The sequence below is a fragment of the Eptatretus burgeri genome, chromosome 1, assembly GCF_056783735.1.
Source record: "Eptatretus burgeri isolate ZD-2024b chromosome 1, Ebu_testis_v1, whole genome shotgun sequence".
NCBI lineage: Eukaryota > Metazoa > Chordata > Myxini > Myxiniformes > Myxinidae > Eptatretus > Eptatretus burgeri.
In genome coordinates, this window is record NC_140961.1 from 70,766,974 (window position 1) to 70,792,909 (window position 25,936).

General features: G+C 43.2%; 1 protein-coding gene and 2 pseudogenes across 1 annotated transcript in view; 2 read left to right on the forward strand and 1 right to left on the reverse strand.

Moving 5' to 3' along the window:
• Nucleotides 1–22,918, reverse strand: part of RBBP6 (RB binding protein 6, ubiquitin ligase) — a 102,574-nt gene extending 79,656 nt beyond the window's left edge. Inside the window, exons 1-2 of the mRNA XM_085887466.1 lie at nt 22,079–22,918; nt 21,667–21,766 (exon numbers count right to left, since the gene is read on the reverse strand). Of these exons, the coding sequence (XP_085743592.1) occupies nt 21,667–21,766; nt 22,079–22,244 (266 nt within the window). The 5' untranslated portion in view covers nt 22,245–22,918. The remainder of the gene's footprint in view (nt 1–21,666; nt 21,767–22,078) is intronic.
• LOC147034703 (uncharacterized) lies at nt 13,388–14,613 on the forward strand (annotated as a pseudogene).
• Nucleotides 15,437–17,319, forward strand: LOC147034704 (uncharacterized; annotated as a pseudogene).
• Nucleotides 22,919–25,936: the final 3,018 nt, after the last annotated feature.

Sequence of the window (25,936 nt, forward strand, 5' to 3'; positions counted from 1 at the left end):
GGAGTACCTCCACATGGTCTAATGGAGGAGGTTTGCAGAATGAGTGAGTTTGATGGAGGCGGTTGGGTGGATGAGTGAGTTTGATGAGTGGGGTGGGGGTGGGGGGATGATGCAGGGAGGAGGAGGTTGTAGGTGATGGGGGGGGCACCTTTTTTGTGTGGGTGATGGGGGGGCACCTTTTTGTGTGGGTGATGGGGGCAGGGGGTTGTGAGTAGTGTTGGGGGGGTATTTTTGTGGGTGATGGGGTGGTTGTGGCTGATGGACGATGGGGGGGGGGGGGGTTGTGGCTGATGGACTATGGGTTAGAGGGGGGGGTTTGGGTGATGGCCAATGGTGGGGGTACTACTCGTCCACCCAACATCACATATAAACTCACTTATCCACCTAACCTCACCCATCAAACTCACTCATTCACCCAACCTCACCCATCAAACTCACTCATTCATCTAACTCACTCATTAACCCAAAAGCCTCAAACTCACTCATTCACCTTACCTCACCCATGAAACTCACTCATTCACCCAAATTCACTCATTTAACAAACCTGGGCATAGTGTTGGGCATGGATACCCAAAAAGTTAACTTCGATAACGATAATTATAATACAAAGTTATCGGAACTTTACGATAATCCGATAACGATAACTACTTTTTAACAAGGATTCAAAAAAAAACAAGGAAAAACCTCCAAAACCCATAGAAAAGGCTTATTTATGCTAATCCCAAGATTAAAATAAGCATTTTGCGTCTTCTTAGAGTCTATGATTCGTCACACACAGCACGTTTAACCGGACGGAGTCCAACATGCACTGGGGGGTTAACGGGACGGGTCAAGGACACAATGTGAATCCAACAAACAAATTAATGTCCATTTCTTACCGAAAGAGCAATGGGAATAAGTCCACGGAACGCTGCGCACACAAACAGGAAGGCACCGTTAATTCAAAAATGAGAGGCACTGACAAACACACCGAGAACAGTTACAAACATGGCGCGACGTTATCGCCATGCCTCAACACTCATGTCCAATTGTCCGTCGCTCTGCCAAAGGTTAGACCGTCCTTGTGTTTGAATTAACCGATCTGTAAGTTTCCCAACCTTGACCGAAACTAGTACCTGCAGAGCCTAGCAGCCGCATGGCTGAGAAAGACGCCATTGCAAGGCTTCTTCTTCTTCCTCCGCCCTCTCCTTCCATTTTTCTTCACGCGGCGGCCTGATTCAGCATTATCTTGTAAAACAAGTAATCTATAATCATGTACATTTTTCTCCACATTGATAATGAGTTTGGCGAAATGCGACCCGGAAACGATTAAAATGTTATCGGACAAAAAAATTAACGGACATTAGACTAATTAAAAAAAAAAAAAAATTGAGTTATCGGAAGTTAACTGGTCCAATAACGATAGATGGAAGTTAACTTCCAATAGTCTGATAAAAAAGTTAACTTCGATAATTATCTGTTATCAGATTATCGCTTTTGTGCACAACACTGCCTGGGCATGAGAAAATGCACCCGAATCGCGCCAAACCGTCAAATCTCGCGCAATCACGCGTGATTTGGAACGAGATGAAAACAGACAAAATGGCCGCTGCAGAATTACCGGTGATTTCTACGGATTTTTTGCGGACAAAAACAGTAGTTCTAGTTGAGAAAACTAGTCGAGAAGCTAGTACAAATTGTACAAAATAACAGGAATCACCGGTGATTCACCAGCCAGGCAGGTAAGGCAGTATTGTGCACCCACCCAGCACAAAAGTTAGGCGTCATTGGTGACCGGGCGGCCGTTAATTTGCACACCTGAGCTATGGGTTTAGCGTAAGATCCTACAGAATGGCGGCTCTTCATCGACTCCTCAAGTAGAAGATTGAAAGCAGTACTACACTTCAATGGCAACAAGATCACGTCTGTTCCGGTGGGTCACTCGGTACAGATGACTGAGAACTATCGTAACATGGAGCATTTGCTAACTGCTTTGAAGTACAAAGATCACAATTTGATGATTTGCGGAGACCCAAAGGTATGTTGGTGTCAACCGAGTTACATATATTTTTCTACTTTATTTATTTATTGAAATATTCTTAACATGGATTAAAATATATTTTTTAAATAAACTGGAATAACAAGTTTTAAAACAAATGTGTGTTCTTTATTATTTATAGGTTGTGTCCATGGTGCTGGGTCTCCAAGGCGGCTACACCAAATACCCCTGCTTTCTCTGTCTGTGGGACAGCCGAGCAGACAAACAGCACAATGTACAACGCAACTGGCCAAAAAGATCTGGCCTGGAACCAGGTTCCCACAACGTTGTGTTACACGCTCTTGTGAATCCTCAGAAGATTCTACTTCCGCCACTGCACATCAAGCTCGGACTTGTGAATAATTTTGTCAAAGTACTGAACAAAGAAGGTCGAGCTTTCGCTTTCCTGAACAAGAAATTTCCTCGCGCAAGTGAGGCCAAACTGAAAGCAGGCATTTTTGATTGCCCTCAGATCAGGGAGCTTATGAAAGATCCTAAATTCGACGAAAGTATGGAGAGCAATGAGAGGAATGCCTGGCTCTCATTCAAATCCATTGTGACGAACTTTCTGGGCAATCACCGAAGTCCAGAGTATGAATGTGTTGTGGAAGGGCTCCTGCAGAGCTTCCAGGCTCTTGGTGCACACATGTCCATAAAGATGCATTTTCTCAGCTCACATTTAGACTACTTTCCAGAAAACTGAGGTGATGTCAGTGAGGAGCAAGAACGGTTTCACCAGGATATTCGAGTGATGGAAGAGAGGTACCAGGGCCGATGGGATGTCAACATGCTTGCAGACTACTGTTGGTGCCTCAAGAGAGATGTTACAGATGCGAAACACGGACGAAAATCTTTGCGAAATCCATTTATTCCGCATTGATTGTTTTCCTTCGTCTTTTTAATGTTGAATTTCATATTAACGGTACTTGTGCGTCATTTTATATATAGTTTGTACATTTTCTGTCAATGCAAGTCTGATTTTGAATTTAAAAAATGCTAATAAAAAAAAACAACAATTTTGATTTTTTTTTTTTCCTTAAAATTGAGATAGTATAAAAACTTGACCTGATTGAGCGAAATGAGACACATTTCTAAATTCAGCATGCAAAAAGCATACAAGAACCATTGAGAAAACCTAGACCTCTGAAATGACGCAGACCAGTGTAATGAACGAATTGAAAATCCACAGTTTGAATCTTGGTACCTCATATTGCAGTAGTTCAGAGTTCATATCAAAGGTGTCAAATTTCACAACACACCGAGTCTCATGCTAATTGTCATTTGTAGATTTCAGCTTGCGCAGGTTTGACGTTTGTTTTCTGTCTTGCTCCACAACTTGTAACATATTTTGATAACGTTCTTCAGTTTTGGCTGAAAGAAAGTTCAAACTCAGTTTTACTCCACGCTCAGCACATTTACCACATTCATGGCATCAACATCAACAGAAGCTTGGTATGCAGCAGAGTTTGACCAGCTTCCAACACCGTCTGCAAGAAACTCATGGTCTATCTCTAGAATTTGAAGTGAACCAAGAATCTTGGCTGACTAAATCAGCAAGTGTAGTGGACCGATTGATGCCTGTAAAGGCCCAGTCACACCTTGACGTTTTAGCCAGCCTATGCCGATTTTTGAAAAATTTGTCTAAAACGCTGGCACACGTCGAATACGTTATGGGTAAGTTTTGGAAACATTGAGAGCACGCTGAAAAACAGTCATACGTCGTAGTACGCTGGCTTTCATCGTTGTACTTTGAGGTTGTCCTCAAATTTTAGCATGCTTGAAATTTTACGACTTATGCCAGCGTATGATTCACAAGTTCCGCTACGCTGGCCAGAAGTTGGAGGCACGTTATGCAATCGTTGACACACAGACACACGTTACTTGTAAATTACTCATAAGTCGAACCACGTCGAGGAAATGTTTAGCATACCCGAAACTTATTTCTAACCTATGAGTAACGTGTTGTGGGCACGTTACGCGATCGTTGACACACATCCACACACGTTATTTGTAAGTTACTCATAAGTCGAAACACGTCAAGGTAATGGTTAGCGTCAGTGTTCCAGACTCCCTGGTTTTTTCTTTGTTTTTTTTTTCTTCGGTATGACTGTGATGTTGACACTTCGATTTCTATTGAGGCTACGATTTAAATCGTTGAGCGGCAGCCTATTAATTATATTATATTATAACCGCACTAGAAATCGAAGTGTCAGCATCACAGTCATACCAAAGAAAAAAAAAAAAAATAATAAAAAAAAAAAACAGGGAGTCTGGAACACTGACGCAAACCATTACCTCGACGTGTTTCAATTTATGAGTAACTTACAAGTAACTTTTGTCGACGTGTGCCAACAATCGCATATCGTGCGTACAACTTATTCCCATCGCATGCGGAACGTGTGAGACAAACAGCAAGTACGTCGTAAAATTTTTAACACGTTTAAAATTTCAAGTAGTACTCCACTTACTACGACGTATGATAGCATACTTTAGCGTTCTATTCACGTATACCAAACTTACCCATACCGTATTCGACGTGCGCCAGCGTTTTAGACGCATTTTTCAGAGGTCGGCATATGCTGACAAGATCGCCAAGGTGTGACTGCGATGTTGACACTTCCATTTCTCCCGCGGTTATGATTTGAATCATTGTGCGATTTCAATCATCCCTTTTAATAGGCTACGCCACGTGATCGTCGGCGACACGTGCAGCGCGCTATGCATAAGTTAGACTATCGTTGGGCATAGGTTGTGAACGCTGACAACAGGCGAAGCATTCGTTGGTATAAGTTATCTATAAGACAACGAAACGTTCTGTGTCCGTTACTAATATGTTATGCATACGACCAACTCGTTATGAATACGTCCGAAACTTTAAAAAAAAAAACATCAAAAGTACAGCGCAAGCCAGCGTTTTACATACATTTTGATACGTTGCCATTGCTGGCTAAAATGTCAAGGTGTGACTGGGCCTTAAGGAACTTGGGCTTCCCAAACCCAGTGCCAAAACGGTCACATGGTGTGTGTATAACCTGTGGAGGTTTAACAGTCAACAGTCTATCAGATAGTGCCCGTTTCTCCTCTTGTGGTACTTTGTTACTGAAGAGTGCGAGAGGTACCATCTCTGCATTGAGGTACCAGAGATGGCGTTGAAATGCTCTGACTGCACTTATGGAAACCTCGGGATTCACAGCTTCGTACATTAGCAGAGTGTGATGCAGCTTCAAGTCATTCCAAGGTGCATTGACAGCAGAATTACATGTAATCCACCAGGAGCTGTAGACAATGGCAGCAAAAGTCCTTCACTTTTGGCAGCTCGTGTTTTGTTGTAATTGTTCCTGGGGGGGAGTTGGTTAATTGCAGCTTCCAACAAACAAATCTTAATGGAATATAACAGCTTTGCCATCCATCGGGCTTTGTGAAGAGCTCCAGGTCGCTTGAAGTTTATTGTGTCATTACCACCCAAAAACACAAGACACAGCTCAACAAACTCATGATAATCATCTCTGTGAAGATCTAACTGCAGGGTTATGGTATTCAGCACACTAGCTCTCCATCCTTCCATCATCATATTAGAACATAGCACTAATATGTAGAATAAACACTGAAGGGAGCTAATATATGTTACATTCATGAATGGATTCTATTTGAATAGCTGCCGTATGCACATAGTAGAGGACAGAGACCTCCAACTTCGGGCTACCGGTGGACCCCCGAAACAACTGATTTCATTTAAATTTCAGAGGTTATTTTCACTAATTGAACATTTTAAGACAAGGTAGAAGTTAATTTGTGTTTTGTTTTGTTGGATTCTATTTGAGGACTCTATGAGGGCTCCAGAAACACCCTAGTGTTCATAATCTTCTCTCCTTGGAAAAAAAAAAAGAATACTACTCCAGAATTCAACTTGACTTTTCCATACCCTGTCCACCTGCATTCACTCATCCCTAAAATATAAATATCGTATCTAGCCATCTCATTAGCAATTTGAACGGATTTACCAATTGTGTATGGTGTTTTTACATTCCAGCATCCTATATTAGTTATTTCTTTTGGTCTGGTTATTGACGTTGAAAGCCGCTGGACATCCTTTCGGCTTTGCTCCAGAAGCACCGTACTATCCACAAACATATCATCCTCTGAGATTTGGACCGTCACCTCACCACAACCATGACCAGTATGAGTTGATATTTGAGTTTCACTTGGAGTTTCCAAAACAACAATTTTGAACCGAGTGGGTTGTTGGACCCTCTGTGGTCGGTTTATTTTTGGGGTTTTCCTTTCCTCAGCCAGAGCCTCGTCAGCCTAACAAAGCAAGGTGTTAGTTTCCAGGGTGCACTAACATGGAGGAGAGGTTGACTTCAGTGCTCCAAGGTCATGGGCAGATTACTACTTTTCGCGCAAAACTGAGCGAGCCGGCCCTGACATCACTGCCTGTGATGCCGAACACATGAACACCCTCTATGAAAAGGCAAATATTCCAATGCTCTCCAAGCGGAAGGGCTGCAAGAAGATACTGAAGCTTTGAAAAATAATAGGAAGATGAAAGAGATCAAAAAATAATAATAATAATTTGCAGAAGTGTAGAAGTGCAGAGTTCAGTGTAAAAATTGGATCAGATGAAGACAGAGCTGGAGAAAAACTTTACAAATTTGGCCGGCAAATGCTGAAAGTATGATAAAGAATCCTGAAGATAGAGAATTCTTGAAATCAATGAAGACCGATCGTGTTGCAACATTTGGTAGCCAAGAGAAAGTGCTATTTAACAAGATCCAACGGAAGAAGGCTCGAGAGGAGGCTGAGACCTCCAGAAGAAAAAGATACAGCCAAGACAAAGGAATTTCAGTGCTTTGTCCAGTGAAATCAAAGACAGTACAGAACACGAGAACGAATCCGGAGATGAGCCCAATTATGAACCGAAAACATCCTAAAAACAAACTGAATCCACATCCAAATAGCAATAAGCCACAAAAAGCAGCTGAAGTTCACGGGAACAGAAGTGTTCATACCAGACGCTATCCTTAAATCAACTAAAGTCTTTTCATTTGCTGCAAGAATGAGAATTACACGGAAGAATGGGGGTCGCACAGTGCCAACACAGCACTAAGACACCTTTGGTATTTCACTGGCAAAATGGTGTCCCTTGCACTTCAGCGAAATCGCACACGAGGAGGAAAAATGAGGTCTAGCCGAGTCTACTTGCCATCACACCAGCTGGGGAAATTACAGTTCGTACACAGCGATTTGGTAGAGGTTATTGAAAACCAAAATTTATTGTAGAAACCAGCAATAGAACATCACTTGCCAACCTTCTCAGCTCAGACTCATGGTTTACATTCCACAACCTGAAACTGGAACATAACTTTCTCATTGAAGAAGTTGAAAACTGGACCAGACAGACTTGTCTCGAGTTTCTTTCAAGAACATTTCCTCAAAGAATGTCATAAATCATGGGGTTGAAAGGGGAGTGAAAAGGATGCAGACTTCCTTCAAGCAGCACATATAGTGGAGCAGAAAACAGCAATTTTTGAGAGGAATCGTGCAAATGATGATACAAGCATCAAATTTGGCACATTTGTTCTCCAGGTAGTCCATGGGCCCAGGCATATATCCGTACCATGTGGGAAACCAAACTTTAGGGCTACTAAGTTATTGGTAGGGACTATGATTATTTCAATATGTGATAACCGTTCCAGAAGAGCAGCTTAGTGTATGTATTTTGCATTTTTTACCATTTTACCATTCTGAGATATTGACATTTTGGGGGAAAAAAAAATAAAAAAATAAAAAAAAAAATCACACAATGGACTATTGACATCACATGAAGGTAATATCATTCAATAACAGCTCAGGATATCCAGATTTGTTTGCCTTTTCGCTTTCATTATGTGGAGGGTGGGTACATTCCAGAGATGATAACTACCAATAAGCTGCCAGTCTGCAATGGGTATCACATCAAAATATGATTATATATATATACATATATATATATATATATATATATATATATATATATATATATATATATATATATATATATATATATATATATATATATATATATATATATATACACACACCAATTCAAAAATCATAACTTGGATTGCTTTCCTTAGATGGTACCGACAAGTGGAATTTCTGGCCTGGGCCCATGGACCAAGGGGATTCTAATCAAATCTGTCTGATTGGCCATTTGAAAATCCAAATTTCAAAAAAAAAAATTTCAAAAAGTCAAGATCACGAATCAATGTTGGATGCTGGCTGAGATTGGTGAATATTTCAGAAACATCATCAAAGATGTTCCAAGTCTGCCATGCAGTTTTCTTCCCTTTACCGCGGAAGGCAGACACGACATCACATCCAGTGAATGCATGGAAGTATGGGATCCCTCTGGCTTTCTCAGGCCCTATTGCAGAAACTACCTCATGGACTGGAATCCATCGCACCTTGGCTCCTTGGCTCCTTGGCCAAAGGCAATCCACATGTTCTCAAGACCTTGTTCCTGTAAGGATGGCAGTACAGATATTGCTATGACTAGTACGTCCGTGTCATTAGCCTTAATGATAATGGACTTGCTACCATCCGTCCTTGCATCCCTGGCGTGTACAATTATTCGAGTGTCAGCTTCTTCATGACAACATGGAGACACAGCATCCAGTGACTTCCTTGTGTTGCTCATGGAATCTTCTCCCTTTGTGACAATGACTGTGCTTGTCGTCTGTGCTTCACATATCTTTTCCGCAAGGAAGTGAAACAGCTCAGTCTTGTTGATGTCATCTCAAAGAAAGCTTCTCCAGTTACTTGGGGTCTTACTAGTTTCTGTCACTCTTCTTCTGATTCCTTGCCCCCTTTTCGACCTTGCCTCAGACTTCAGACTTGACTTCTTGTACACATCAAACACTACGTCCACCCTCTCGTACCTGGCACCATAGGATGTCTTCTTTAGCATAGTCAAATATCTTTGAAGTGTGTGGAGGTAGGGCATTGATCAGTGTTGAGCCATCAATGATGACTGCATCTCCCCTTGGTTCTGTCTGGGATGTTCACTTGCACTTCAAGAATTTCAGCCAGCTGTGACTTCAAATTTTTTTGAAGTTTTTTTTTCTTCAAAATTTGGATTTTCAAATGGCCAATCGGGCAGATTTGATCAGAAAGCCCTGCAGAACAGAAATGCCGAATTTGATGCTTGTATCATAATTTGCACGATTTTTCTACTATCTACTACACTAATACTGAAGAACATCAAAACATCTTGCAAGTCATGGAAAGGAGCAGGAGAGAGATATCTAATGTCTGCAAGAGAAAACTCCGAATAAGTGAATGACTGGAAAGAACTTCGAGAACTGCGTTCATAGCATCCCCAAGGATGCATATTAGAGGTTAAATGTATTGGTTAATAAAAAAATAAAATTGTTATGCATGGTTTGGTTTATTTGACTTTTTTATTTTTCTTCAAATTTACCAGAATTTCGAAGCTTTGGTGGTTCACCTAAATTTGCTTCAATTTTGTTGAAATTTGTGTTGCAGAACCCTTGGGTAGTGTAACAAAATAAACCTAGGGACAACAGATTACAAAATTTGGTGGATGTGTCGGGTGAGTGACAAGAACAAGCCGATTAGATTTTGCTTAAGGTCTGGATGCAGATCCAGCCTATCAGTGGGATACAAAAGGTAAACTGTTCAGCCTGCTGAAGATATGCGCTCCACCAAGAGCTGTTGTAGTTTTTTTTTTTTGTTCAAAGGGAATCTTTGGTCAGACGTTTTTGCTCTGGCTGTAGCATTGTACAGGGCGAGCAACCATTGCACCGAGTGAAGGCCTTTACTAAATACCACTCATCTCTGGACATCTCAAGCTTTCGATACAGTCTGGAATTCCGTCTTGCTCTCCAAACTATCTGCCCATGGAATTCAAGGCCAACTCCTCTCTTGGCTCTCAATAGATCGTTTTCTTCTTTCCCTTTCGAGGCTGCAGTACCCCAGAAGAAGTGTTCTCCGCCCCGCTCTTGACGTCACACGTTCCAGGCGTACCAGACTCCATTAAAGCATCAGTTAAATTCCCCCCACATTTAACGGTAATGTTTGGCTTCCCGCTAAGCTTGTTAAATTACCAGGTGAGTCGCCTCCACTCCTGTGTGGCAAACGCAGCCCGTTCCAAGTTCCGTACAAAGTACAGGAAAAGAAAAACCACAAAGGCTTACCTTTAAATATGAAAGTCAAGTGAAAAATTCAATTAAAAAATCCGTCAATCCAGAGAGAACACAAAATGTCGGTCTCTGCTTTGCACAGCTTGAAACAACATGGAGGAACTCCAAAAACAAAGCCGATGGAGGGGTTTTTAATGTGTCAAGCGACGGGCGGATAATGACAGATCACACAAAAAACTAAAACAAAGCCATGTCTAAAAAATGAAACTGCATAAAATTTTCAGCCGGTGAGGCCCCAATACACATTACCGCGGCCCCAATACAGACACTGGCATCTCTCAACATTGCAATGTACCCAGTGATTCATAGCTGTGATTATCAGGTATTCAATGAGTGTGGAAAGTGAGGAAAAAAAAACTAAAAAAAAACAAACAAACAAAAAAAATAATAATAATAGTGCAGAAATTGCTGCAGCCTGTTCTGGATGGGTAGCTGGAGTTAAAGAAGGGTAGAATTATGGATTGATAGATGGAGGACGGAGGGATTAAAGAGGGATTGTACGACAAACAAAAGTTGGAGAGTTCAACCTCGGGTGACTGGGGACATTACTCGGGAAATGAAACACGCTCAACATAACGCCATTTCCCTCCCCCATCCTTAAAAACAATGGGCGGGAACTGGAATCCTGCATTCAGCATGCAGATTGAAGAGCTATGTTATTCTGGGAACGAGCTCAAAAATGGTGTCGCTTTCATACCGATATGACTATCGCTGACTCTGAATCTGGTCTGCTTTTGAAACCCTGTGCATAAAATAAAATGAAATTAAAAAAATAAATAAATAATAATAATAATAATAAAATCAACCAATTGGCAATTTCTTTAAAACCAGCCACGAGGGAAAAGAAAAACACGATTGCTTGTACAGTGCTGATGAGCACACATGCTGAGGTTTAAAAGTTATATGACACTGTACTTACTTCCTCGTATGCCTTGTCATCATACGGTTCACTGTTCCTAGTCCACGTTTAGCCGAGACGCCGAGTGCATCAAAGCTTTTTAAACCTTGTCGGGTATTTAAAGATTGTAGACGCCTTTGTTAGATTTGTTGGTTGGTGAAACACCAGGTTTTTTTGGGGGGGGGGTTTTTTTCGTTCAGATTTGTTTTTCTGTGTACCAGTTTATTAAGAATTTCAATACCAGTACATCGATATGGAATATTATCTCGATAAATCACCAGACCCTAGAATCCATCCACTACTTTATGAGATATCCTGCACACAAACGAGAGACAGACAGGGGTGAAAACATAACCCCCTTGCAGAGGTAATAAAATAAAGATTGTAAATAAATAAATACCTGAATTTACCACCATTAACGCTGTGTATTACACCAACCCATCTGGAACGTCAAATTTGGCCCCTCAAAAATAAAAAAAATAAAAAAACGTGTTGGGTTTCCGGTAACATGATGCTCAAAGAATGGGGCAGGCAGGGATTTTTTTTTTTTTAAACACGTTTAAATGGAAGCAATACAGTATGTCAGATTCCACATATTTCCAACCATGTTGGTAGTTAAATCCTAGATTATACACTTTGGGGGTATCAATGAAGTATTGTTACGCATCTGGAAGCCATCGCACACAACAGCCAGGGTCCCTATAGAACAGTTATATCGGTAAGTGTGTGTTTATAGTTAGGGCCCCCTGCCTGTTTCTAACGGGAACTATGTGTGTGCGCTGCGGAGATTCGTTTGCATCACCCTCAATTTCACCTCGCTTCCTCACATAGACGCCATTGCTGACGTGTGTTCGACCACGTACTTGGGCGGAGATTTACATCAACTCAGATCGAGACTCTGCCCAGGAAGGCAGAGGTGTGCCACTTGTCCAATCAGGCCACAGAGTTCAGTCTTCTCACGACACGCCGGCCAATGAGAGTGGAGGCCGCCTCAGAAGGTGATGTTCTGACGACACGCCGGCCAATGAGAGTGGAGGCCGCCTCAGAAGGCGATGTTCTCACGACACGCCGGCCAATGAGAGGGGAGGCTGCCTCAGAGGGCGATTGTCTGACCATGGGAAAGAAGATGATATAAAAGGAACGCCAGGTTTCATCCGGGAGAATCTGACCGAAACCCCTTATCGCCTGTAAAAGTTTCTTTCTCTTCTGATTCCTATTCCAGAAGGTATTTATGATTTATTCTGGGTGGGTGTGGTGATCTCACCTTTGGGCAAATTTTTTTACTGACTTTTTTTCAAAATGGCCACCAACCGAATATGATGTTTTACTAATTTCATACACATCCCATGATATAGTGCGCGTTTATTGTTGGTATCCACTGGTTGAACTACATATATATTGCCTACTGATTAGTAAATATGTTATTTGTCTTATTTAACATTGCGAAGTTAATTTTTTTCTATCCCAAATGGCACATAATCAGCAGTTTTCACATGTTTTTCTTAGCACAGTTTATGAGCGGAATGGTAATTCAATGAATCTACATCAATAGTTCTATTGATTTCATGATTGTTCTTAAATTTATTTCAGGTGATATTGGAAATACATCCCTTTCCTTTGGTGATAAATGACACTTCAACTACAATCAAATTATTTCATTCAGAATTCATCAATCCATCATGAAGTGGATCAGAGACAGCGGATACTATAATAATAATTATATATATATATATATATATATATATATATATATATATATATATATATATATATATATATATATATATATATATATATATATATATAAAAATTTGTTGATGGATAGATTAGATTTGTTGGTGGTTCTCTTTTCAGGTGATGGTCAGTGAATGGTGGACGCAGATTCAGCAAACTGTATATTCAAGGATAAATACAACTGTGATGATCAACCCTGCATGCAGAACAAGGGGCTAAGTCACGTCCATTCCATTATTTCTGCTAGTCTAGCATACGAGGACGATCTCCATATTGCCTTGATACAGAAGCTCTCTGAAACTAAGGATCTTACCATTATCACAAGAATTGCGTGTCTAGATACACGTCCAAGTCCAACACTAAACATGGCAAGAAATCTACAGAAGTTCGCCTTCCTCCTCCAAAGAGGTTACGTCACTCCTTTGCTCCATTTGATTTCTTCACACAGTGCCTGTACTGCAGTGATAATTGTGTCCTTGAGAAGGATCGCAAACATCCTGACAGGTGGAAACCTGCTTACTTTGCAGATCAACCATGTCCAAGAGAGGTGAAGAGATGGTGTCATACAAGCAGAACATTTTGGACAAATGTTCAGAGCGTGATGATCAGTGGGCTCAAGATGTGCGTCTCCGCATTGATGGTGCTGTCAGCGATCTACATGCAGCTGAGGCTCGCTACCATCAGTACTGTATGGCTACTTTCTTTCATAACAGATCATACCCCAGACATAAGAATGGTGCAATCAACCCATCAACCCCTGGCAATGATATGAATGAGAACCAGCAAGATCTTGCTTGCACCATAGATGCATTGTCAAATGAAAAGGACAAGCTCTGGAATTCCATTGAAATGTTTGAAATGTACCAATGTTATGGTGGAAATGAATTATCCCATGCACAGCTGGTCAGTAAAGTGTCTGAGCATTTTGGCAGTGAAATCCTAGTCCTATCATCACATGGTTATGCACACATACTTGCATTTCACACCCCGGCTGCGAGACTTTTGAAAGCTGTAAAAGATACCGGTGACCAAGAAGACCCAGTGTAGCAAAGGTAGCTAAGCAAATCGCACAAGAGTGAAAGTCCATCAACATGACTAAATCACAATACAATCTAAATGTGGTCAACAGTACAGTTCAGGAAGCGACTTCAGAGACCTTGATGGATCTACTGGCTGGAATCTCACCGAGACTGAAGAATACAATGCCAGCACTATTAATTGGCAACATTGTTACTTCTGCAGTTCGAGCCCAACCCACCGATCTACAAGTAGCTCTTGGAGTTCTCTTCAGAGATTCTGAAAGTCAGCTTGGTTACCTCAATGATTATGGAGTAACTTGAAGCTATGATGAAGTGCACCTCTTTAAGCAATCATCTGCTGTTGCTGCTTCAAGGTATCATGAGTCTCATGGTATTGCTAATCACCAGGATGGACTCATACAAGTCATTGCTGAAAATTTCGACACAGATATTCATTCGCCAAATGGGAAATTGTCTCCCCATTCACAAGCTATGATCGTAACTCAACCCTCCAGAAACAATGAGATAGAGGAAGACACCATACCACGGCTGTCCCACAAGCACAAGCACAAGCATATCGATATGGATGATGACGATAAAGACGAGAGCAACTTAGCTTCACACAATGTGGGTGACAAGAAACCTTCCATGCCTGACATCCCATTGTCAGTTGATCCTGAATGTCCTGATCTAACAAGAAACAAAGCCGTTTCAGTGAATCGAGCTATTATATGGATTTAGACTACAAGTTCATCACAGACGTCATCAGGTTACCTGACTGCCCGGAGTATAATGGCTACAATTCCAGGATCTGAAGGGAACAGTGACATACTGAACAGGCGAAAGCAAAAGTCAACTTCTTACCTCTCATAGACAGTCCTCCAGCTCGCTCCTCAACTATGATGGCTGCAGTAATCAAGGCAAAAGCTGTTACAGAAAAGACCAGACAGACTTTTGTGGTGTTAACTGCTGATCAACAGCTATATAAAGTAGCTGTCCACTTGTCATGGGAGAATCCAGCCATATTTTGTAATGTGTATCTACGTCTGGGCGGTATGCATCTACTCATGAGCTATGTGGGGTGTATCGGTAGTCTTATGGCTGAGAGTGGTATTGTGCAGGTACTTGAATCCACATTCGCTAGAGTCCTGAAAATGCTCAATGGAAAAAAGTATCCTGACAATGTGCGAGCACTCAGGCTACTGACTGAAGAACTACTCCAGCCAGTATTCACAACTCACAGCAGCTTGACCAGCATGGATGGCTTGATGAAGATATTAGGTGATATCTCCAAAGAATCACGTACAGCCAGGCTCTGGGTTACATGCCTCATAAATCCAGTATTCACAGTAATGAAATACGTACGAGCTGAACGGGAAGGTGATTGGTCACTCCATCTAGCTGCAGTACGTGAGATGGTTCCACTGTTCTTTGCTGCAGGCCACTTCAATTATGCCAGATATGGGTTATATTACTTGCGCACCATGGAGAAGCTGCCCCAAGAAGTGGCATATCACTTCCTTAAAGGTGACCATGTAATCCATCTCAAGCATGGAATCTTCAATGGCATCTGGTCCGACATGGCTATAGAAACTACGTATATGCGCTATGGAAAAGGCAAGAGTGGAATAGTTGGACTGACCCTGAAGCCAGAGACCATCAAAACATGGGCCCACAGCCTAACTGCCTGCAACAAAGTCATCATCTCTCTCGACTCCATGAGATCACAAACCAGTCACACACAATCCTCAGAAAAACATAAGGAGGAAAGCAAGTCCCGAATCGCTTTGGACTCCAAGGACAGAACCAGCTTACATGAGAAGCTGGAAACCTGCATGAATCCCTTCGATGAGAGTTTGCATCCCCAGGATCTGGTGAATATAGTTAGCGGCAAGGTTGTGTCTGGCGCCACTGTTAATGTTGACAACGCCGATCACTTGGGTCTGAATCAGATGAAGGCATTTGAGGAAACGTGGCCAGATGGATTCCACCTGCCGCTGCAGAAATGTGTAAAGACCATGGCAGTGTCAAAGAAACACATCAAGCTCGGAGACCAAAAGGTATACGACAGAACTGATTTACGCCAGGGCTATGCGTCTTCAGAACAGTCTGCGTGATTATGATGCTGGGAATTTGATGTCTTACGAACTCTCACCTTACCCTCCAGCTATGTTTGAAAGAAATGGACAGATCAAGCAAGCCACATCAAAGTCATCCCTAAAGAATGTACTGAAAGTAGAAGTCCCTATAAGACGTGCAGAATTCCAGGCTGTGTTCTTGGATGGCTGTGCTGTAATGTGGACAGTACCCTGGCCTCCAAAGGGAACCATCCAAGACTACCTGGATAGCTTGAGACGTCAGATCCACTTGTATCTGCAAACAAGTCAGGTGTACCTCATCTTTGACAGGTAAGATAGTCATACAAGATTCACCCAAGATCTCACATATTGTTAAATATGTGTGATGATTAGTCAGACAACTTGTCACAAAATTTTTGTATTTAAATTGCCTCTAAATACTTGGTTACTTGACTGGAAATTACCATCTCTTTGTCAATTAATAATTCATATCTTTAATACAGATACAATGAAGGAAGTGTCAAAGAGTCTACCAGGAATGCCCGCAGTAAGAAAGGGTGTAGAGTTTACTCTCTTCTCACTACTACCCGGCTCCCTCCACAAAGTTTGCTGTTGTCCGTGTCGTCAAACAAGAAGCAGCTAATTGAGCTTATTATGAATGATCTGATGCCCCACAGAGACACGGTCCGTGGAACACTAATCATCACTGCCACTTATCCGGTCCCTATCCAGATACAATCGAGCGTTCCAAATCAAATAATGGACCTGATGATAACACATGAAGAGGCAGATACCATGATCATTCGACAAATCATTCAATCTGACATGCCGCAAGTCCCAGTTGTAGCTGATGACACTGATGTCTTCACTCTTCTGTCACTTTGTCATCCAAGGTGATATCAAAGGACAGGTAATGATGATATCTCCCATCAAAGATTGAATAATGATCGATATTAATGCAACTGTCAACAAAAGCCGTCCCATCATGAGCAATCTTCTTGCTGCACATGGGCTTACCGGTTGCGATACTGTCGCCACGTACCACGGAATTGGCAAAGGAACTGCCATCAAGGTTCTCAACAAGAAGCAGATCAACCTGGACAAGATTGGCAGTATTGCCTGTCCTTTCCCTGAGGTTATCGATCAGGCAACCAAATTCCTCTTGTGTTGTTACGGTCGCGAGGAATGTAAAACCATGACAGAAGCTCGCCAAAAAGTTTGGTCATCAAGACTAACCCGTAGCATTGGAGGATCGCCCAAACTGCAGACTCTTCCACCGACTACTGAAGCAGCCAACGAAAACATCGCCGGGCCCACTTCCAAGTCGCTACATGGCAACATGCCAAACACACCGACCCACCACAATTAAATCCTACAAAATTTGGGTGGCAAAAGGAAGGGACATCTCTAAGTCCAGTAACTGTTCCAAACGACACCAGTCTGGTGCCTCAAGAGTTGTTGAAACTCCTCAAATGCTCCTGCGGAAGTGATTCTCCATGCCAAACAAAGAGATGCAGTTGCAGCAGTGCCAATATTGCATGTACTTTGTTCTGTGCATGCTCTGGTGGCGAAAGTTGTTTCAACGAGAAAACCATCGAAGGTCTGCAAGCACAGAATGAATCTGATAATGAAGACACATCGGATAGCGATGGAAGCGATGATTAGCAAATACTCTAAATGTGCTCATATCAAATGATACTTGATCGAATGATTAGTCTACATTTCTGGTTCTGTTTTTTTTCCGTTTTTATTATTTGTATCTCTGTTGTATCATTGTATTGTATGGCATGGGTATAAAAATTCTGAGTCAACTAAATTTACTATCAGTATTATATACGCGATAGGGTCATAAATATAACGACATGCCAGTCAATTGGAATGAAGTGATGCAATATGTATGCACAAATGTTATCGCTTATAACTTAAAATAGAGTGATTGTAACATTTTAATTACACACTACAATCATATAATGATAGTGTTATATAATGTGATACTAATACTTTCAGTTTCTCAAGCAGTAAATATTGTCATATTTTAAGTTGCCATGTGGAACGTAATATGTATAAGTCAGAAAATGCTGAGGCAGCAAATTGATTATATCTAGTTATATATATATTAAATGCATAAATATGATGATACAAATGTGTTTTATCATGTTTATTGTGACCCGATTCATTTATGGACAAATTTAATTGATAATATTAGAGATGTTTGAAAAATCACTTGAAAATATTATTCGCTTTTACCACAGGAGGGGACATCTACAAAGTCATGAATATTTAAAATTGCCCAAGGGTGACATCACCACACCAACCTGGGGTTGTTTACTGGGACTCTATACAATAATAATCAGAAGAGAAAAAAATTTACAGACATTTTGGGGTTGGCGGATTTTAGTCTCTTATTCTGCCGGACGAGTTGGTTGGTGGGTCGTTTTGGTTGTCACCTGGTTGTCGTCTTGGTGGTCATCATCATTGCGTTGCGGGTTCGAGTCCGTGTCCAATGGGAATTATATGTGTGTGCTGCAGAGATTCGTTAAAAACATGCCTTCACCTCGCTTCCTCACACCGACGCCATTGGCTACGTGCGTTCAACCACGTACGTGGGCGGATATTTCCATTGCCTCAGATCGAGACTCCGCCCAGGAAGGCAAGGGCATGCCCCTTGTCCAATCAGGACACAGAGGGCGGCTTTCCCATGACACGCCGGCCAATGAGGGTTGAGATGGCCACAGAAGGCGGCTTGCCCACGACACGCCAGCCGATGGGGGTAGAGATGGCGACAGAAGGCAGCTTTCCCATGACACGCCGGCCAATGGGGGTTGAGATGGCCACAGAAGGCGGCTTTCCCACGACACGCCGGCCAATGAGAGTGGAGGCCGCCTCAGAAGGTGATGTTCTGATGACACGCCGGCCAATGAGAGTGGAGGCCACCTCAGAAGGCGATTTTCTGAACCCGGACAAGAAGGAAATATAAAGGAACGCCAGGCTGGGAGCGTTGGTTGTTGGTCGTCTTGGTTGTCACCTGGTTGTCGTCTTGGGGTCGTTGGTCATCATCATCGTGTTGCGGGTTCGAGTCCCGCCGAGCTGGATCATCGTCGCCTCTGAGCTTCACCTTCGTCGATTGGTGCGTGGCCGGTTGGAGAGCGCGGTACCTGATGCAGGTTCGAGTCCCGCAGAGCCGGATCGTCGAAGACCACACGAGGTGGACAGGTCCAAGCACAGGCTCTGGTCTCTAGCTCACCTGTCCTCGAGCTGGAGGCCTTCAATAAAGACCATCGCGGTGTGTGTGTGTGTGTGTGTGTGTGTGTGTGTGTGTGTGTGTGTGTGTGTGTGTGCCCGTCTTTAAGTTGCAACTGGATAAGTGCTTCTGCTTGTACATTGACTGCATTTCTTATAGTTGGATAACTCTGCTCTTTGTGTGTTCCCTCCCCCCCCCCCCCATTATAAATAAATCCCATTAAATGTTTCAGCTCGTTTTTGTGTTTCTTTCATCGGTTTAGCACGGTGCATGTTGAGAAGCGGCGAGGGTAAATTGTGCATGTGGACCGACGGATCTCGGTAACCATCCGCTCGGGTTACGCACGGTTCGAGCACGCTACTGGCTCGTTCCGCTCGAGCTCCGCCGAGGGTGAATTTCCCCAGTAGTTTGGACGACGTGGGTATTTAGGTAAATTGAAATTGGCAATCGACCCTATCCCACGCAGTCGACCTATTGCCGATCTTCAGTCCGATAAGGGACCCGTCGGCTCCGGAGTTATCCAGGGTGACGACCGATAAATTCCAGGTGTTCGGTGGAGCGGTCGTGCTCGTCGCCGAAACTCGACCCCACAACAGTATAAATTAAAATGTGTATATGGTTTGCAGGGTCTAACCAGCACCACCCCCCCCCCAACCAACCAACCCCACAAAGTGCAGTACCATCTATTAAAAGGCACACACAAAACTGACATAATATCTTGCAATTTTTCTTACTTTGTAACAAAACTGGCTGGAAATTAATTTTCAAGAAATTCAATTCTGTATTTTAAAATATTCATTTCCACTTCATTTTTAGACCGATATTCACAATAAGCTTCTTCTTCTTCACAAAATACCTTTTAGTTTTATTGGTGGAGGCCATTTTTCAGCAGACATAAGTATGTCAAATGCAGACCTCATGGGTTTGACATCTTGTGTCTTGGCGACATCAGCACTTTAAGTGAAAAAACAAAACAAAACCAACACCAAATGTCTGCACGGCAGCCATGACTTCTGTCAACGTCAGGAATGTCTATCCAGCGTCCATTTTCCGACTTTGAACAAAACACCATCGATGTGTCTCAGGTGGGTTGTGCAATGTTTTTAAAATGTCGATAAAACTTTCTGACCACTTAACTGAAATAAACAGCTGCTGATTTTCTCTGTTGAGACCACAGAGGTCAACAATGGCACAGAGGGCATAAAATGGCCACGAAGAAGTAGACCCCAATCCGCAAAAAAAAAAAAAAACACCAAAATTTTTTTTTGGGGTGAGCAGGAATTATTGGGGCAGGTCGGGTGACCAGAAACACAACTTTTTTCTGGCCATATTCATGCCCTCTGATACTTTAGCAATGGAAAAAACAGCAAGTTTCCTGTTTAGAATTATTACCTCCACCACCGAAGGTGAAGGTAGTTATGTTTTCACCCTTTTCTTTGTTCGTCTGTGTGCAGGATATCTCAAAAAGTTGTGGACGGATCCGGATGAAATTTTGTGGACAGGTTGGGTGTGTGACAAGGACGAACTGATTAGATGTTCGTGAAGATCCGGATCCAGTTAATATAATTTTAATAATGATTCTTCACCATTGCGAGATCGGGCTAAACCGATATCTCAAAGTTCTGGACGGATTCAGGACTAAGCGTGGACATGCTGGGTGTGTGGTAAGGACAAATAGATTCGATTTTGGTGAAGATCCAGATCAGGATACCAGAATTATTTAACCTTTAAAGTGATTTTTCACCATTGAGAGATAGGGCCAAAACGATATAGTCCTGTAAAGCATATTTCAAAAATGTATTGGGCCCGATATCTTCTCGTGGATCAGGCATTGCGTGGTGGAGGTATACGCTCTATAGAGTGCCCTTCTAGTTTTCAAATACGCTCTACCGAGTGCCCTTCTAGTTTTCAATGTTGTTCGACTGTCAGAGTAAAAAAATGTTACCTCACTTCTCTCTGCACATGTATGATGGGGGACAAATGCAGCCAAAGTACTGCTAAAATAGCAAAGTTATCCTCCAATTCGTATTCAATACAACATTCAATTTAAATCAAGTTGCTCCTTGATCAACAACTGACGGTTGTGGACAGACATGAACCAATTGTTTAATCCCAGTTTTCACTTCATGTGTGCAGGGTAAGGGAGTGACATTCAAGGTCAATGAACCCAAGTACAGTAATGAGTACAACAAAATCCAAATCATCCTCCCACATCGTCCTCCCCAACAACAAAAGACCAATGTTGAGTGTAGCAACAAAATTCAGCAAGTCTTTTTCCATGTAATATCTTACTTAACCAGTAACAAAGTTTTCTCAGCAGTGGGTTAACTTCCCCAATATGATAGGAACAAATTTTTTGAAGATTTGGGGAAGGGGAGGGGAGGGGGGGAGAGGGTTTGACACTCAAATAATACAAATTACTAATTTTAATTCCAGGCAATTTAAGGTGATGTTGACAACTGCACGATTACTTACGCAAGATACGCCTTGCTCACGGCACGTACACCTCCAATGGGGATTCGCTTTACTATCACCGACGAATTTTTAGGAATGAGTGCTCCATCTTCAAAATACTCTGAAAAAACAAAAAGTCATTTGCAAAAAAATAATAATAAAGAAAGAAAGAAAAGTAAAGTAAAGTTAAGTCATCGTCATCCTGAAGGCGAGTTTATGAACCAATACTTGGTCAAGTCCACAAAGTAGAAACCAGGATTTTGCAAACAAATCTAGAACAAGTTCAATTCAACCTTTCAAACAAAAGATTAGAACACCCTCGCGAAGAGAGATATTTCAAGCTCTACTGTGTCTGCAAAAATGATTATATAATAAAATTAACAACAGAGGGGGACAGGGGGGGGTGGTGGTGGTGGTGGCGGTGGTGGCTCACCTTCCTTCGTTTGAGCGTTCGTTATTTGAAGGTCGCAGTCAGCAGCTTTAAGCCTCTCTCGGGACATGATGGTCTTCTTAAGATCAGCCAGCGAGATGTGCATGCCATCAAACGTTACAGTATCGTAGTTGAGTTTCGACGAAAACTTGTAGTGAACGCACGACATTTTGTCTATTGCTAGCAGGGAGGGGGGGGGGTAGTCTTGCACCGAGTAAACTCGGCAAAGGTGGGTCGGGCGTGTGCCAAGTGGGTTTGGGGACTAGAATTGACGAAAGAGCAAGGGAGGACGACTGAATAATAGGAATCGGGTCCAAACCGCGTGCGGCGAACCGAGAGGCCGTGGCCGGGGCCTACCAGCAAGGACCCAGAAGAGGGAACATCACGAGGACCAAGGTGTTGAAACGCTCGATGGCCGCTGGAGATTGAAAGCCGTAAAGTGTTGAAATGAGGAAACAGAGCAAAACAAATAGCGAAGCCAAATAATCAAAAGTATCCCAGAATCTGACCGGTAATCAAAAAGCTTTACAACACAAGTGATTGTTACATATTAACAGCCACAATGTTTGAAGCAGTGAGGGCATGAACACACAAGAACCGTCCGTCCGCCATAAACAGAATGAACCTCAGCCTAGGCCAAGCCAACAGGCAAGCACGGCGGCCGGCCAGAGCTTTTCGAGTCCAACAGTCCCGCAACGAGTTCAAAAAAACGTAACCTTTCCACCAAATACCGATGACGTTCGAGATGAGGAGAAAAACGAGCCAGCATAAACCGCCCTTGTTAACGCCAACAAAATGGCGCCTGCTCCGAGGGCACGTGGTGTTGAATGACGTCAAAAAAAAAAAACAACAACAACAACGGTCTTTGACGCCACCCCTTCCCCCCCGCCTTTCTTTCGCAACTTATTAACACATTTTTCCAGATCCTAATATGTATTATTTATTAAAATTATATTGAATACATATTTCAAATGTCGTTGAAGAAAAATACTTCAAAATATCAGCCGATATGACGTCATGAGCACTGTTGCCAACTACTGTATGTCGTTAAAACAATAACCGTCCAACATATAGGTGAAAACTGGTCGACTTTTAATCGAAATTAAACCGTTGCTTCTTCATTCCCTTCAGTGAGACGAACAGATATCTCATTCTTTCTTTCTTCTTCCTTATCCGAGTGTGCCGTACATTCGTTTAAATACCACACACTTTTTTCACGCATCCATTTGGACACTTCCCGCACATTCTCCACACGTTTCGACCTTCCTCGTTGACAAATCTGGCGCCAAAAATTGCATTGACGTTCCTGACGTACGTTGAATATTGCAGCTCATTCTTTTTCTCGAATTGAGCGCGGAGCTGCGGCCTATCTATCTAATGGGTCCGACTTGTTGGGTTCGATTCCCGACCCGATTATAAACTGTCGCAATGGTGGTGCCTCGCACCCTCCTGAAATTAAATACTCGACAGAAGTAAATTCTTGAGTGTTCGATATGGAGTCTCAAAGAAACCGAGTTCTGTGGAATTTCTCCACAGGTTGAAGACCGTGCTCTTGTGCAGAACACGTTCCATAAGAATTTGAAAGGACATGTAATTAGAAATTTATATAAAACACATTGTAAAGAAATGCGAAAGAACGTCCTGCATATAATTTACTCCTCATGTTGTATGGAATTGTTTTTAGTTGCAGGACGACAAGAACAGCAGCAGCAGCAACAGCTTTTTCTTCTTCTTTATCATCAATTACGAGCAAATAAAACTGGTCGCTTTGCTGACGGCAATTTAAGAGGGGGGGGTAGGAAGAGAGAATGTCGGGAGGGGGAGAGCGAAAGGGGGGAGGGGGGAGAGAAAGGGGTGAGGGGAGAGAGGATGAATGAGGGAGAAAGGTTGGGGTGGATGAGCTCGAAGGGGGTTGCTCGGAAGGTGGGGGGGGAGCGACGCCTGACCACATGTCGCAATATGTCCCGGGAGAGCCGGAGGGGGTGGTAGTGAGGAGGATTGTTAAGATAGTATGGGAAGGGGAAGTGGTGTTCTGGACTTGCATTTTGTAGGGGGACTTGACAGAGAAAGGGGGGAAATGGTTCTCGACTTGCATTTGGTAGGGTTGTGGAGGGGAAGAGGGGGGGGGGAGGTGGGGTGGTGTTCCCATATGCAAGCATTAGTACAGGATTGAAGGAAAATGGGTATGTGAAAACAGCTCGTTCAAGTGGGTCATAATAAACACTGCCCGGAGATGCCCAAGTGTGAGGGGAGGGGGAGGCGAAGGGAAGGCAGCATGAGGGAAAGGGGAGGCAGCGTGAGGGGAGTAAAGCATGTAAAGCATGAGGAGGGGAGGGCAGTGTGTGGGGGGGCAGCATAGAGGAAAGGGAAGGTAGTGTGAGGACAGAGAATAGGAAGGCAGTGTGAGAAGAAGGGAAGAGAGCATGAGTGGAAGGGAAGGCAGCGTGAGGGGAAGGGAAGGCAGCATGAGGGCAAGGGAAGGCAGCGTGAGGGCAAGGGAAGGCAGTGTGAGGGCAAGGGAAGGCAGTGTAAGAGAAAGGGAAGGCAGCATGAGGGGAGGGGAAGGCAGCATGAGGGCAAGGGAAGGCAGTGTGAGAGAAAGGGAAGGCAACGTGAGGGCAAGGGAAGGCAGGGTGAGGGGAGGGGAAGGCAGCATGAGGGCAAGGGAAGGCAGCGTGAGGACAAGGGAAGGCAGTGTGAGAGAAAGGGAAGGCAGCGTGAGGGCAAGGGAAGGCAGCGTGAGGGCAAGGGAAGGCAGCGTGAGGGCAAGGGAAGGCAGCGTGAGGGGAGGGGAAGGTAGGGCGAGGGGAGGGGAAGGCAGCGTGTGGGCAAGTGAAGGCAGCATGAGAACAAGGGAAGGCAGCGTGAGGGCAAGGTAAGGCAGCGTGAGGGGAGGGGAAGGCAGCGTGAGGGAAGGGGAAGGCAGCATGAGGGCAAGGTAAGGCAGCGTGAGGGCAAGGGAAGGCACGAGGGCAAGGGAAGGCAGTGTGAGAGAAAGGGAAGGCAATGTGAGGGCAAGGGAAGGCAGCGTGAGGGGAGGGGAAAGCAGTGTGAGGGAAAGGGAAGGCAGTGTGAGAGAAAGGAAAGGCAGCGTGAGGTCAAGGCAAGGCAGCATGAGGGCAAGGGAAGGCAGCGTGAGGGCAAGGGAAGGCAGTGTGAGAGAAAGGGAAGCCAGCGTGAGGGCAAGGGAAGCCAGCGTGAGGGCAAGGGAAGGCAGCGTGAGGGCAAGGGAAGGAAGCGCAAGGGCAAGGGAAGGCAGCGTGAGGGCAAGGAAAGGAAGCGTGAGGGCAAGGGTAGACAGCAGACCAAGGCATTATTAATTATAGGGAACACATGTTTGCCCATGCAGGGTTAGAACGGATTTGGAGGCATGATGTCGTGATGTACATCCATTATCCATTTTACTGTGCACATACATACTCTTTAATTTGCGGAAACACCTCAATCTCCCTGTACTTTCTTCATGTGCAATACATATAGATGCAATGTTAACTGTATGGAATACCAATCCAAAGTTGCCAACATTGAGAGAAGAAAAAAAAAGTGGGATGGAAATGATCCATGATGTGAGGGAACAAAGCGACCGATGACATGATGGAATGGGAGGGGGGTTGTGTGCCCCCCCCCCTTTCCATGGTATGGAAAATTTGTAATTTTAACCTTAAATTTGTACATTCCAAGACACTCTTTTTAGCAAAATTAAAGCAGAATAATCATATTTTCCTGATGAAAATTTTTTTTTCACGTGACTCGCTGATGATGTTTTCAACTTTACATTGTTGTAATGACTAAAATATAAACTCAAATTTAAGATAAACTTTGATTGCCCATGCCATAACCTCCAATTCAGACTTGAAGACA